The following is a 13,565-nucleotide window of genomic DNA, read 5'->3' on the forward strand; positions in this document are numbered from 1 at the left end:
TTCGGGTAGTCATCTACAGGGCCTGGACACTGATTCAGCCAGCCCTGTTTCTGTGAAGAGGCAGCTCACAAACAGGTCATCTGGGCCTTTCAAGAAAAAAGATTCCCCAACACGCAGGACACCCCATATCCTAAAAACTGACCCATGCATGTTCCCAAGTCACTTTTTCACAGAGCTGAAGAAACACCTCTTACATTGGGCTCTCCAGACAAAGGGGTCAATCAGGGCTCAGTTAGTTCTGAGGCACTAGACATCCACACAAAGCTGGCAGGTATGGCACAAAGCCTTCAGGTGCCCTGTGCCCTTCCAGAAAGGCAGCTAAAGGTCAAGCCAGATGTGCAAGCCACTGACTCCAGCCCACTCTCAGTCACTGTGTCTACCTCTGAACACTTCCTATGCTAATTCAACATCCCACTGCATCCCCACCCTTGCCCCCATGTCCCCGGTAGAATTCAGGGTCTCTCTATGCTCCATGAATTCCCTGAACTGCAAAGTCTCCCTCCTCATTTAAACAGATGATTCAGAAGTTAATGCATTTTTCTCTCTCTGTAGCAGATGTTCATATTTCTCCCACTGCACCCTCTGGGTTGTAGTTCAAGTAGAGAGGCAATAAACCACCAAGTGTTACGGCTAGATGGCATTTACCAGTTAACACAAATGAAGACCCCAGACACAGTGAAAATGAACAGTACACAGATAGTCTGCCTTCACCAACCATTTCCAAGATGTAGTAACTCTATACTAGGCTAAATCATGGTGTCTTTTCAGCTACTCAGGGGAGCCCAGCCTACCAGACGCCTTGGTAAAAATGCCCAATAGCACTTACTGGTTTCCTGGTAGCAGAGTGAAAGCTTCCCATGTATCTTTGAGATCCATTTACTGTATGGTTCAACCTCTTGCCAGTTAGTGAAGTTTCTCACACAAAGGACATGGAAAACCCAAAGAAATCATGCTAAAAATAGCAGAAATGCTGCCCTCCAGGGAGACACACTTGGGAACTCTCTCAGCTGTGTATGCAGACTCCTTAAATAACAGATATGGATGTCTTACTTCTGAGAACTAGTAGGGGAAAACAGCATGGAAGGAAATTAGTTTGGTGCTGATAAATTAGTGTCCAAACTGTAAAACAGAGTCCCAGAAGAAAACTGTTTACTAAAACTATCAGTTACTGTTCTGTAACCAATCTCTTCTTCACACCAATATGGAGAATTTCACATAACAGCAACACACATTTAATCAGGAAGAAGAAGCATTACAGGGGTAACAACATAAACAGAAGCTGAAGAGCTCCAGACCAAGACTTGATCACTTGAGTCAAGTTTGCAAGGAACACATGGTATCTTGAACATACACTGTTTAGGAAGCCTATGGACCTACAGCAGGTATTACAAAGCCATTCTCGTACTAAACACAGAAACATATCCTTTACTCAGAGCTTTCCTGGTTTTGTTTGCATGTTTCCCCATCTCCTCTATATGACTGGGGAAAATGGGATTTGAAGTCTTTTAAGGAAAGGGAATAACAGAAAAAACACTATCTTAGTGGTAAGGCAACAGACACTGCAGAGCTACATTTAGCAGGCAGCAAATTGCTACCAGGGCAAGAGGCAGTATAACAATACCTCAAATCCTTCTTTGAAACTTTTGGAAGTTTTCCATTCTTTCAATCTTTTCCACCTCCATACAGTTTGCTCAGCATACAGCAGTTACTCCCTCTCACCAGATACATCCCATCAAGCACAGACACCATCAGAACTTTCTTCCCATTCCCAGCACAATTATAGTCAAAGGCTGTTCAAAGGTGGTTGCTGCATTCATTTTCAGAGTGTTGATGGTGTCAGCCTGCAGTGCCATCCTTTATTCTGCCCCTTATCTACCCGTCTTTTCTATTCCCTTTTTAGAAAAAACTACTTTAACCACACTAAGTATCTAGGATACTACTCATAATAGCTACATCTAGTAGTTCATATGGAGAACAGAGGATAACAGTCTTGGGAAACAGCTCAGCCTCAGTGGAAAGTAACTCAAGTTTGGGAAAGAATGAAGTATCTACTTCCCAGCTGAACTTCCTCGTAGTAATTTGTATCTTTCATCAGGGTATTAATGAAATACTGAACAACAGCACAATCTAAACTAATCACTCCTCTGTGTCCCCTCCTCCCAAATCTCTTCTCACTGGTCAGAGCACTCAGCTGGAGTCTGACCACACATCCTTCAGCTAACACCACATTCCCTCTGTGCATGCAAGCAAGAGCCTTTTAAAACCTCACAAGAGGATTTTATGTGTGGATCAAAGTATAAAAAGTGCTTTCCTGAAATCTCTGGATCTTTTCACCAAGTACCCAGGGATTTCAAAGTCACTCTTTCAAAAATTCATGTTCAAGACCTAGCACTGCCAGGAAATAGATTTTCATTCTCCCAAAGGGTTACCCAGCAACAAACCTTAAAATAGGTTCTCAGTTCTTAAACTGATGCTACAATTTTGCAAAAGGCCATTTTGTGCCTAAACACCATTATACTGTGTCAACTCCCATCAAACATAAAGGTGACTCCCCAAGAAGCAGAAACAGAATTTAGTGTTTAGAAAACTAGGATGTTCATAAAAAAAAACAGAACAGACCCACTGCTCATTTCTGTTCTTTTTTTCTTTGTACCTTGCCTGAGGACAAAGAGGGCAAAGGCCTCCCAAGCACTGGGAAAAGTCACCTGGATTATGAAAGTGGACTTTTTCCTCCCCATTTTCTTCCCAGTTGGTATAGCTTCATTAGTAAGGTGCATGGAGGTGCCTGTCGTATTAAATGCCATGATCTACTTTCATAGCCCTACCCCCACAAGCATCAGAACCTAAAGCCATGAAGGCAAATCATAGCAACGTAGTTACTGCACATCAAAGCTGTCGCTGTCACTCTTATTCTCAGGGTGGAAGAGACAATCAGACAGTTGACATTTACTCTTTAGCTCACAGGGTAAACAGAAACCAAGTCACAATACCTCTTCTGCTGCTCTGGAAGGATGCTGAACCCACACTATCCTGCAACAACCACAGTGCCAGGCCTAGTGTCCCTTCTGCAGTACCCTTCTGCAGGGAAGAACGAGCTACACAACTGCACCTGCGTTTTCTTCTCAATAGCTGCACTTTCTGAAGTTATCCCTTCCCGCTCCTCTTCAGCTCCACAATGGCAAGGAATATCACCCCAGTGCGTAGAACACACTCCAACAAGAGCATTCCTCCATAACAGAAGCTGTTTGTGTCATATAACTTCTTATTCAGAGGCACAGACCTTTGACAATTACGGGAACTGCTTGCACTGGAAAGCAAAACCACATTTAAAGCAGGTTGAAAGTAAGAAGCTGTCATCATGTTGCAGGCAGAACTACATGTACTATTACTACACGTTCTGAAGACTACTCCTTTGAAACTTCTAATCCCACCCTAACACATTTACTGGCAACAGATTTCCAGTCTAGACTCTGCAAAAAGCTCCCAGAAAAGTAGTTTTTCTGTAATGCTCCATTCTGAGAGGAGGTCAGGCAAATATAGGTACAAAATTAGGGACCTGGCACCCCTCAGAAAAAATGGTTAAAACATTTAAAAACAAGGTTCACACCAACAGGAACATGGAAAGCCTACTGAGCAATCACAGCCTACTAGACTGAAGTAAGCTGTCTGGAAGCACAAAAAACCTGTACAGACAGAACTATGTTGCAGTCAAGATCTCCGGGGCTGCAGGACTCCACATAACAGGAAGGATGGTTTTGCAAGAGCTGCTTCAAGGACAAGAATAAACAGCTACTTCTGTCCTATACCATCTGTACTGGCTCCAGTCAGGGGACATGCTTGTTCCATATTTGAGCACCTGAGAAGACTGACCAAAATACATGCATGTAGCTTTCAAACACTCTGCTTGATGACTTGACAAAAAATATCTCCAAGAAAACCACAAACTGTCTCACCATTGCTGCATAAAATTACTTTATTCAGCATACTGGCTTCTAATAAATTACGGCCTGGGGAGTCCTCACAGTAGGGCTCATACCAATGCTGAAGATAACAGAAAAGCCTGTTGATAATGGGCAAACCGGGAACACAGAAGCATCTTTTCAGGTAGAATTGCATCTGGAGAATTAAGCTTCCCTCCATCAGTATTCAGGGCCCAGACAACTCTGACAATGTGTCTGTCCTCATCACAGAACTGGACGAGCTGGAAATAGGAAGCTCTGTTGTACTGGTGGTAGACTTTTTATTACAGATAATTACTATTGTCTGGGGGTACATAGCCACCAAGAGGAAATGAAAAAGCATATGGCTCTACCCTGCCTTCCTGAAGCAACTCTGTTCATCAATTTCCAGATGTTATTCAGTTGCTCTGTCACTCAGAGTAGTCTTGGATTACTCAAGTCACCACTGGAATTTTGCAGCTCTCCTTCAGCACTGCACTGCCTGCAAATTTAAGCAGCAGGATACTAAATCCCTCTTTCAGATTGTTAAACACACTGGGCAGTGCTCACATGACTTGAGACATTCTCTCCCAACCAGTGATTACCAGTAGGACGCAAGCACTTTGGAAAATTTCATTTAATGGTAAATATATCTGACACCAAAGCCATCCCACCAGATATCTTCCCTGATTTAAAGAAGATGCAATGCAATTTTTCTTTGCTATTTACTTACTTAGCCACCGTATCACTTTATAAAGACCAGTTTAAGCTGACAAAAGAGCAAACAATTAAATGGAAACTAAACTATACCATTAAGAAGGGAGGGATTTCTGATACAAGCTTCTTTTATACAAAATTCCTTTTTTGGCATTCTGCCCCATCTCCTTTCTCTTGCCTCCTGCACTCTTGCTGCTTGTTACACAGAATCCCATTACTCTGCTCAGCCATTTCCTTGCCATATTTGTCTCTATTTCATGCTGACAGGAACAAAAGAACGAACAACTTTATTACAAGGATCTATTTGAAAGTTGGTAACTCACTTGCTTCCCTGCATTTAGAATTGTGTCTTCTTGCCCTGGTTTCTTCCCTCCCAGTACATCAGAGGCATATTAATTTAGTTCTCTTAACATCTACTGACAGAAAGCACTTGCAATGGGGGATACAGCAGTTAAGTTCTTATGTGTTCAATTATTTTTACTGAATTGCCTCTTCTTTTAAAATTTGCTGTCTTGTTAAAAGCACATTTGGAAAAGCCCACAAGTTTGCTACTAGCTATTTCCAAGTAATTAAATTCATTAAACCAAATAGGGAGCAAGGGAAATAAAACTACTTTCTCCTTCATGCTTTTTTCCCCTCCTCTTGCTCCATAATTATAAATGCTCTTATACCACTAAACACTATGACCAGCACTTACTAATTCTGATTTTTGCAGCCCTTATCTTTCTCTTGCAAGCCTTAAAACAATAATTGCCACGAGACTGGAAAGAATGACAGAGGGTGTCCCCTTGCCAAGTAAACCCAAATTTTGATCAGCCCCTCAGAATCAAGGCTGTTTGTTGTTTTGTGCATTCTTTAGTTCTCAGGTTTTCCATTCACAGCGTTCAGATTTACAGTTTTCTCTCCAGCCTGCTTCCACCATAATTCTGAATATTTAATTCCTAACATCACTACCAGAAAAGGTGCTTTGAAAAGAGGATGCAGGAACTCACACATTCCAAAACCAGCCACACAAAGATGCACAGCAGCTTAGTTTAAATGCAAATTCAAAAGCCTGTGCTACTAGAATTGGTGGCACAGCGACTCAGTGACTAACTTCCCAAGGAGACAGCCAGCAGATTTGCATAGCTGTGCCTGCTGGTGCATCTGCAGAACCAGAAAAAGGGACAGGACAAGACAGTGACCATAGAGACTTGCATCTCTGCTGCTTTGTGCTTCCTGTCCAGCTCATCTGAGGCACAGGGCACCCAAAAGCCCCACCATCCTTGCTGACATCTTACTGTGTAGACACAGACTCCATCCTTGTTGAAGCTTATGGACAGATGTGTGCTCTACAGAAATAAACAGCTTAGAACAGGCCTGGAGACTGGCAGAGTTAGAAATACACTGAATCAACACACACATCAGCAGCCACCACACTCCTGGAAGGCCTTCCACAGTTCCTGTTTTCACATGGAAAAGTTAAATGCCTCCCTTCCTCAGCACACCAAGTACCTGGTACTGTGTTTACAGAGAAAACTGTACTTCTCCTCCTCCCTGATGCTCTGAGGGACAGCTTATCTATGGCCCAGGCCTGCCACCTCTCTCAAAACCTATGCAGCTCTTCCAGCTGATGTCTGGCTGTTTGTCTCTGCACAGGAGCCAGGACTCACTTCGGGAGTCCCAGCCCAAGGCTGCTCCCAGCAACACCCAGAGCAAGGGAAGGCCCCGACTCAAACCAGCACTGCTTTGCAAAACCACTTAGTAAGCTATGCCCTACATGAACATGCAAGTCCTTAATGGGCACATGCAAAGATTAAGGCATATGAAGACTTTAACCTAAGCATCTAATAACATCTCTTCAAAACACTCCTTTCCCTTCTTATTCAGCACTTCAGTACACACAGCACAAGCAATACTACTCAGGTCAAGGCTCCAGGCAACCACCACCATTTTCTGCTACATGCCCTCCAACCATGGGCACACAGTCAAGCCAAGGATCTCCTAATTTGGATACTATGGGTCAGCTACTAATTTTAGGACCCACATATGGTTGAAAAGGTTGCACAAAGTATTCTTGCCTATCTCTGGTAGGCAAACAAGACAATTGCCTTTGTTCCCTTCCCCCAGGGACTAGATGCCCAACCTGCCTGGCCTGACCCACCATTTCTACAGCTAATGGAACTGGAGAGGAGATAGCAGCTATGGGGATTTTCCACTAGGGCCCAGTGTACACAGGGACTTAATGCAAATTTCCAGCACAAGCAACATCAGAAAGAAAAAGTGAACTCACTGAAAAATGAAGATCAGCTGGACATTGATCTGAGGTGACAGTAATGCACCAGAGTTGCAAGCATCAGGAGTTTAGTTTCACTAAAGGAATTTTTGTTTGTAAAGGCCACCTTATAAAAACACCATCTTTTTCCCAAGGAACCACCATAAAACCATATGCATGAGCAGAGAAAGCGCTTTTTTGGTATCACGAGAGGTGTGGAAGGCAGGCAATGAATAAGACGTGTGCTGCCCATTTCCTTTGGCTGAAATATACGAGACAAACTACCTTAACTTCTTCCTATAAGCATGACTTCAGGATACTTCATCATACACTTGTGACCCCAACATACAGCGTTTAATTTAACTTTTCCATTAGGAAATTCTCAAGACAGTTTCTTCAAATCAGCAAGAAAGTGCTGTCAACTGTGACAGCAAGAATGTGACAACTTCACATCTACCAGCCACATTTAGGCCAACAAACAGCAGCAAGAATCCAGGATTAACATGGTGTAACCACCTTCGCCAACCCTTCAGGAACCACATGCAAGAAAAATAAAAGGAGAGATGGCCAGAAAGCAGCTTGTCAAGTAACAGCCAAAATATCCTCCCCTCAGAACCAGAGGGCTGTGGTAATCCCCTTTTTGAAATGCTAATGTCATTACAACCATAGCACCAGAAGACAAGTGGTGAGGTGAGGCCTGCATGACAGAGCCTCTGCTGTGCCCTTACATAGACAATTTAAGCTGGGTCTTTTGTAACTCTCCTCCCTAAAGCTCCCTGCCCGGCATCATGCTTGACAGGAGCCGCAGCTGCCATCCGACCCTCCCGAGGAGCCGGGGTGGAAAGATCAAGCTGATGAATTGATGCGTGGGGCAGGGGCCCGGGGCACAGCAGCCGTACACCATGGCCTTGTGCTCTCCAAACACACCAGAACAAAGACAGGCTCGGGGAAGACTTGAAAAAAGGCAAAGCAGAAGGTCCCCAACTGCGCTCTTGCTACTGCTGAACAACTGTACAGCAGTAAGAATTGCTACAGCTGGTCATTAAACTGGGCACAACAGATACTGGGACAGGGGAGCTCAAAGAAACTGATCAACACACATACATCTATCCTCACAACCCCATGAACCAGCTTAGCCCTGGGGAGGAATCTCTCCCATGGAGAAAGTTACTCCATAGGGACGGAGAGCCATCAACTTCCCTGCAAAAGCAACTCAAACTAGTTGCTGTGGGGAGGTCAGAGATAGGATCAGGCACCACAGGTTTCATCCTGCCACCACACAATATATAACAACTGACAGGGAGACCATCACCACAATGTTCGAGAAGTAAATAAGCTAAGTTTTACATTCAGTGAAATACAGCTTAACTGGAAAATCAAGCTTAAGACTGAAACAACATTTGCGTTCCACTAACACTGCTGCGTTTACAGTGATTCCCACTTTACTATGTGGATGAAGCTACTTTAACACTACAGAAATAATACATGAGAGCCCAAACCCTTCTGCTAGAAAAGAAACAGGAACTTCTTTTCTTGTCACCTTGGAAGTTCAGTCATCCCACTGCTGCTTAGGTGTTTGAACTTCTACCTATAGAGAAGTATCTGCATTTAATGAAGAGGTCAACCTCTATTCTCACAGAAAGAAGAAAGGTGACAGACTGCTCTGGGAAGGGAGATGCATTTGGTGTCTTCTGTGCAGGGTGCACACAGGTAAGCAGCTTTGAAATGCTGCCACCAAATCCAAATAATTTTTAAATTAAAGCTACAAAAGCTTCAGTTCTGCAGGCACTCTCCCTTGGTGCTAGTAACCAACCAATGTGAGGAGAAAAATGTTCTCCACTTCAAGAAACTAATTAAGAGTTCAACGAATGGAAGCAGACATAGCAATAGATGCTTCCCTGCTGGGATAGGATGCAGAACAGACATTCATTTTCATCCTCTTAAGTCTCTCCACAGCACCTGACACAGCCAAGCGCGAAATACTCCCGACCTGCCTCAAACAAGTGGGAAGTGGCCAGAGGTATGCAGTAAAATAGTCAAACCTTTGCTCACCTGACTGCAGTCAAGAGAATGAATCTCCTCACAACACCCCTAATTAGCAGCTTCTACCAGTCTGTCTTCGTTTTACTGACAGCAAGAATCAAGGATGCCAAGAGCAGCCCTACCTGCACACCAGATGGCAGGTTGCAACATCCCCTTTCCCTCATGCCACTCCCCCCCAGTACCCATTCAAACTCAACTCTTACATGGAATCAGCTCATGACTGCAAAGAGCTGGTTAAAGTGGGACCAAACATGACCAAGGAAACACTGACAGCTCACCTCTCCCAGCACTGTACATCTCTCCCAACTATTCCAAAAGTGGAGTCTAGCTTACTAAATGCCATGGAGGAAACAGCCACTACCAAAGTGAAAACCATCAACTTAAAGCTAACATTCAAGTATTTGAGAAGTAAATACAAATAAAGAAATTCAAACCAGAAAGGCCCGAAGGTTAAAATTACAGTAGCTCAAGGACATCATACTTCTACATTGCAGCAAGACTAACTTCTCCTTTGGGCTGCTGACCACAACATTTGCAACAAAACTAGCTTGTTGGGAAAGACAAAGAAATGGTGGACTGAAAGTATACAACTGGAAAAACAAACTTGCCATTTTAATGAATTTCACTATGAGTTGCACTCAAAGGCAAACTCATTGCAGCTTGTGACTATGTTCAGGCTTTTCAGCTTACACAGAAAACAATGAATAATATCCTCATTTGAGATAAAGTCACAGTCAAACCTAATTACTCAAATGACAAAACCTTTATCTTTTCTTAGTATCATACAACCTAAGTTAATTATGCCAAAAAAAGTGTTTACAATGAAACCTGAAGGCTGATCTCCAGGAGGATTCAGAAGTTACTTTTTCTAGGGAAAGAAAACCACCAACAGAATGGAAGAAGTGCTAGCTTTAGGATAATACAGAGCATTACAGTTATGATCCTTTGCCCGTGCTAAAGAGAAGTAAAAATGTGCTGCAGCATAACACATGGCTCAGCTCAACTCTGACAGTACTGGCTCTTCCCAAAAAGCATGTCAGCAGGTCTAAACCTTCAGCTACTGGAGACTGGTTACTCAGGTACATCCCCAGGACTCTGAGTTTCAAAGTGAGCTGATCTGAAGATAGGGGTGGAATGGGCCAGAGGAAACAATGTTAAAAAAAAAACACTTCTCTTCCAGCAAGGATAAACCAACAGCTGTGAGCTTTGTGTGACACAAAGGAAGCATGCTCCTAAAGGTGTCCACAGCATCAGGTAAGTCTCCTGGATATCAATTTCCAGGATGCTGGAGGTCCAGAAAAGAAGCATCACCAGAAGTCCCTAACCTACCCTGATATAACTTCATTTCATGCATAGGGTGACACACAGGACCCACCAGGAAAACATCACATGAGCAGCGACCAATAAATACCTTGGTGCTGACAAGGATCCAGGGTCTAGCAGCTTTAACAGGTTTATCTTGTTTACAAGGAAGGGTTCCTCTACAGCGGGTATAGCAGCCAAATAAATGCAGGATGATGGGGGAGAGCAAAGCAGCTTTTAACTCTTTAATTTGAACACAAACTAAGAAAAGCAGAACTTTCTGAGAAAGTAACAGATATTTCTCTAAACATAGCAGCAACCTCCACTTGAAATTCCTCCCCATGTCTTGTTTCATATATGGTTGCTATATGGTCTTTTGCAGTTTCTCTCCCTACCAGATCCCCAGCCATGATGTGAAAGCACTTGTATGCAGACACAGCCAGTGCTTCAGTAACTGTCATCTTTGCTCTCCTCTGCTTCTGCCTTGAGGAGATTCATGCCTTGAAGCTTCAGTCCCTGGAGGGCACACACGCTTCATAACCCTCAAATTCTTAAACTCTCTGTCAGTGTCCCTTTAGCGAGTCCTGCTGCATATGGAAAAGCCTTGAAAGCCTGATATTGCGAAGACATATCCTGCATCCTGATGTATTAAGAAAAAAAAAAAAACAACAAAAACCCAAAAATAAAAAAAAAAAAAAACAACAAAAACAAACACACCCATATATACTTCTACTAGAGTTTTTCCTCCCAAGGCCATACTCTTCTCAACCATTCTGAATTGCTTGCATAGTAAAAATACTACCTTCTTTCAGGGCTGACACTGCACTTACCCATCAAACAACTAATTGTTTTTTTTAAATCACCAAGATCTTTTTCACAACTCCACCTGTGGAAGCCTTCACCTCCCTGCTTTGCTGTACCGCTCTGTTCCCCTCTTCTTCTTCCTAGGATCTTATTCTCCCCTGACCCTTACTCACCTTCAATCTATTCTACCACCTTCCTAAAAATCTCCACTCACTTCTAGTCCTTTTCTGTGCCTTAAGAGTCTCCAGGTACCTCCACTGTCTTCAAGATGTTCTAGTTCTACCTAAACCAGAACAACTTCACCTGTTGTCTCAGCAGCTGATACCTCTGCTGAAAAAGAAGCAAAAGAGAATGCAAAGTTGGCTTAACAACAAAATTGATAGGATCACAAAACAGTTTTATTTTCTGATGGACAATTTTATGGACACCTAAGGGTATGTCTGACACAAAACTCATTACACACCATGTTGAGCTTTTCCTCAGGACATAGAAAATGTTCCTTCAAGCCAGAAAAGCAGCAGCAGCCTCTGCCTGGCTCTGCATGCATCAGGCCTACCATGCCTGTTCCCTACCTGAGAGCTGAAAATTCAAGATGTTCATCCACCAGAAATGCTTATCTCTACAGTATTTTTCAAATCAGACATGCTTCTCCCTTTACTGACAAAGTGAAAGATATATCTCAAAAGCATTATTCATGTTTCTTTCTGATCTCAAACAAGAAAAATTTTACCCATAGAATTAAGATGACTGGCTAGATCTAAAATGCTGAGCCTGTAAGATATAAAGATGCTCTTTTGGTACCCTACAGTTCAGTTCTTTGGCTTCTGCTTCCCCTGAAATGCTTCCTTTAACACCAAGTAGATAAATGCACTTATCCTTGCATTCACAACATTGGCCCTACAGAGAAGGGACACAGGAGGCACCTCCAGCAAGCACCAGCCAGGCCAAGGTACACAGCAGTGTGAGAGCATCCCATCACCTCTTGAGATCTGGCAGTCTTCTCAGCACAGGAACTCCAGTTGTTCTCTTCCCCATTCTATAATAAAAGGATCACTGTACTAGGTTGAGCCAAAAAGCTCATTTTATTCTTCAACAAGCCCAATCCACCTAGCACATCCTGTAACTCACCTAAGCAGCCCCATACCTAAGGAGTTACTTCAAATCCCTTCCACTGCATCTGGAACCAAGCAATTCAGCAGTCCTCCAACTCCAGTACAATGCTCTGAAAAGCAGAGCCCCAGGGGAATTTCTGCTTGCAGAGGAAGATGAACACTCCCCAGAAGTTTCAGTTCATTAGAAAGAAAATGAATTTTAGATGCAGATCAGTGCACACAGATAAGCAGGTACAACTTCTTGAGACAATGCCATGCTCCTGTCACTGAGTTTCAACTACTCTCACAAAGGTACAAGCACTTTTGAGCTTGCTACTCAAGTGCCTTCAGCTCCCTACAATCACTCCTGACTACAGCTTGTTACAAGCTGTGTCTGTCTCATTCTAGCTCAAGCTGCAGCTTATTTTCCTGCTAACAGATACAGAAGCCAAATACGCTTCCCAATTCCTCCCACATTTATATTGATAACATGCCCACTGGAAAGACTTCAGACTTTTTCCAAGCACAGGAAATGGAAAGCAGGAAGCAGGAGTGTCCAATGGAATATATCCAGAGTCATGCTCTGTGATAAGATGTTCATCTTTCTTGATTAAAGGGAACAAAGAGGGTTTTGCCTCAGCTTGCCCTCTCTCTCCTCTCAATCCTCTCTGGCAGCCTCTCAAAATTCTCACAAGCAGCATCTCTTTGTGTGCTTTAATCAAATATTTATTCTATTTGTGTTTTCTTGAGTAATTTGAAGTTAAATGCTCTAGAAGGCACAGGAATCCCTTCAAGCAGAGTGAAACATACAAACTTGACCTTCCTCTCTCAAACTGAGGGCAGTCATCTTTCCCAAATACAATGGCCAACAATGAAAACAGAGAGAGATCTTAGCCTATCCAACACAACAGAAGTGTGATGGGAATCCTAGCTCATAGCCAGTTACATTAACCAATAAAACATCACACTCATTTCTCATATTACAGCACTGAATGTAAGTCTACTCACATGCAGGTCCTTTGGATTTGCTGAGCCAACCTACGACAGACAAAGTGAAAATTCAGGATTACTATTATGCTGCTGTGGTTTAATCCAGCAGGTAGGTAAACACCACACAGCTTTAATTCATACTTCAACCATTAGAACTGGTTAAAAATAAACAAGTTGTGTGGCTTCTTGAAACACCTATTAATCGCTTCAAAACAGTTGCTTAAATATCACTGCCTGGATCAGTGTAGTAACAATAAGAGTATTACAATCTGAATATTGTAGTTCTGGGCCTGTCTGCAACCACTTCCCAGACACCTTTGCAGCCTGGCCATTATTCCACAGTTCTTCACCATGCTCTTCTGTACCTCTCCACCCTTACTGAAGTCTCCAAAGGGACTGAGAGGAGGAATTGCACCTGAAAGTGCT

The 13,565-nt window shown here is 43.1% G+C and overlaps 1 protein-coding gene across 3 annotated transcripts in view; it reads right to left on the reverse strand.

Moving 5' to 3' along the window:
* Positions 1-13,565, reverse strand: part of SUSD6 (sushi domain containing 6) — an 81,017-nt gene that overhangs the window by 24,411 nt on the left and 43,041 nt on the right. For 2 of the 3 annotated variants that reach the window (XM_062619189.1, XM_062619190.1), the window contains exon 3: positions 13,158-13,187. The exons of the other annotated variant lie outside the window; for it this stretch is intronic. In XM_062619189.1, the coding sequence (XP_062475173.1) occupies positions 13,158-13,187 (30 nt within the window). The remainder of the gene's footprint in view (positions 1-13,157; positions 13,188-13,565) is intronic. 3 annotated transcript variants of the gene reach the window in all.

The sequence above is a fragment of the Pezoporus occidentalis genome, unplaced genomic scaffold (assembly GCF_034315485.1).
Source record: "Pezoporus occidentalis ecotype Australia unplaced genomic scaffold, CSIRO_AGI_Poc_V1 ctg21, whole genome shotgun sequence".
Taxonomy (NCBI): domain Eukaryota; kingdom Metazoa; phylum Chordata; class Aves; order Psittaciformes; family Psittacidae; genus Pezoporus; species Pezoporus occidentalis.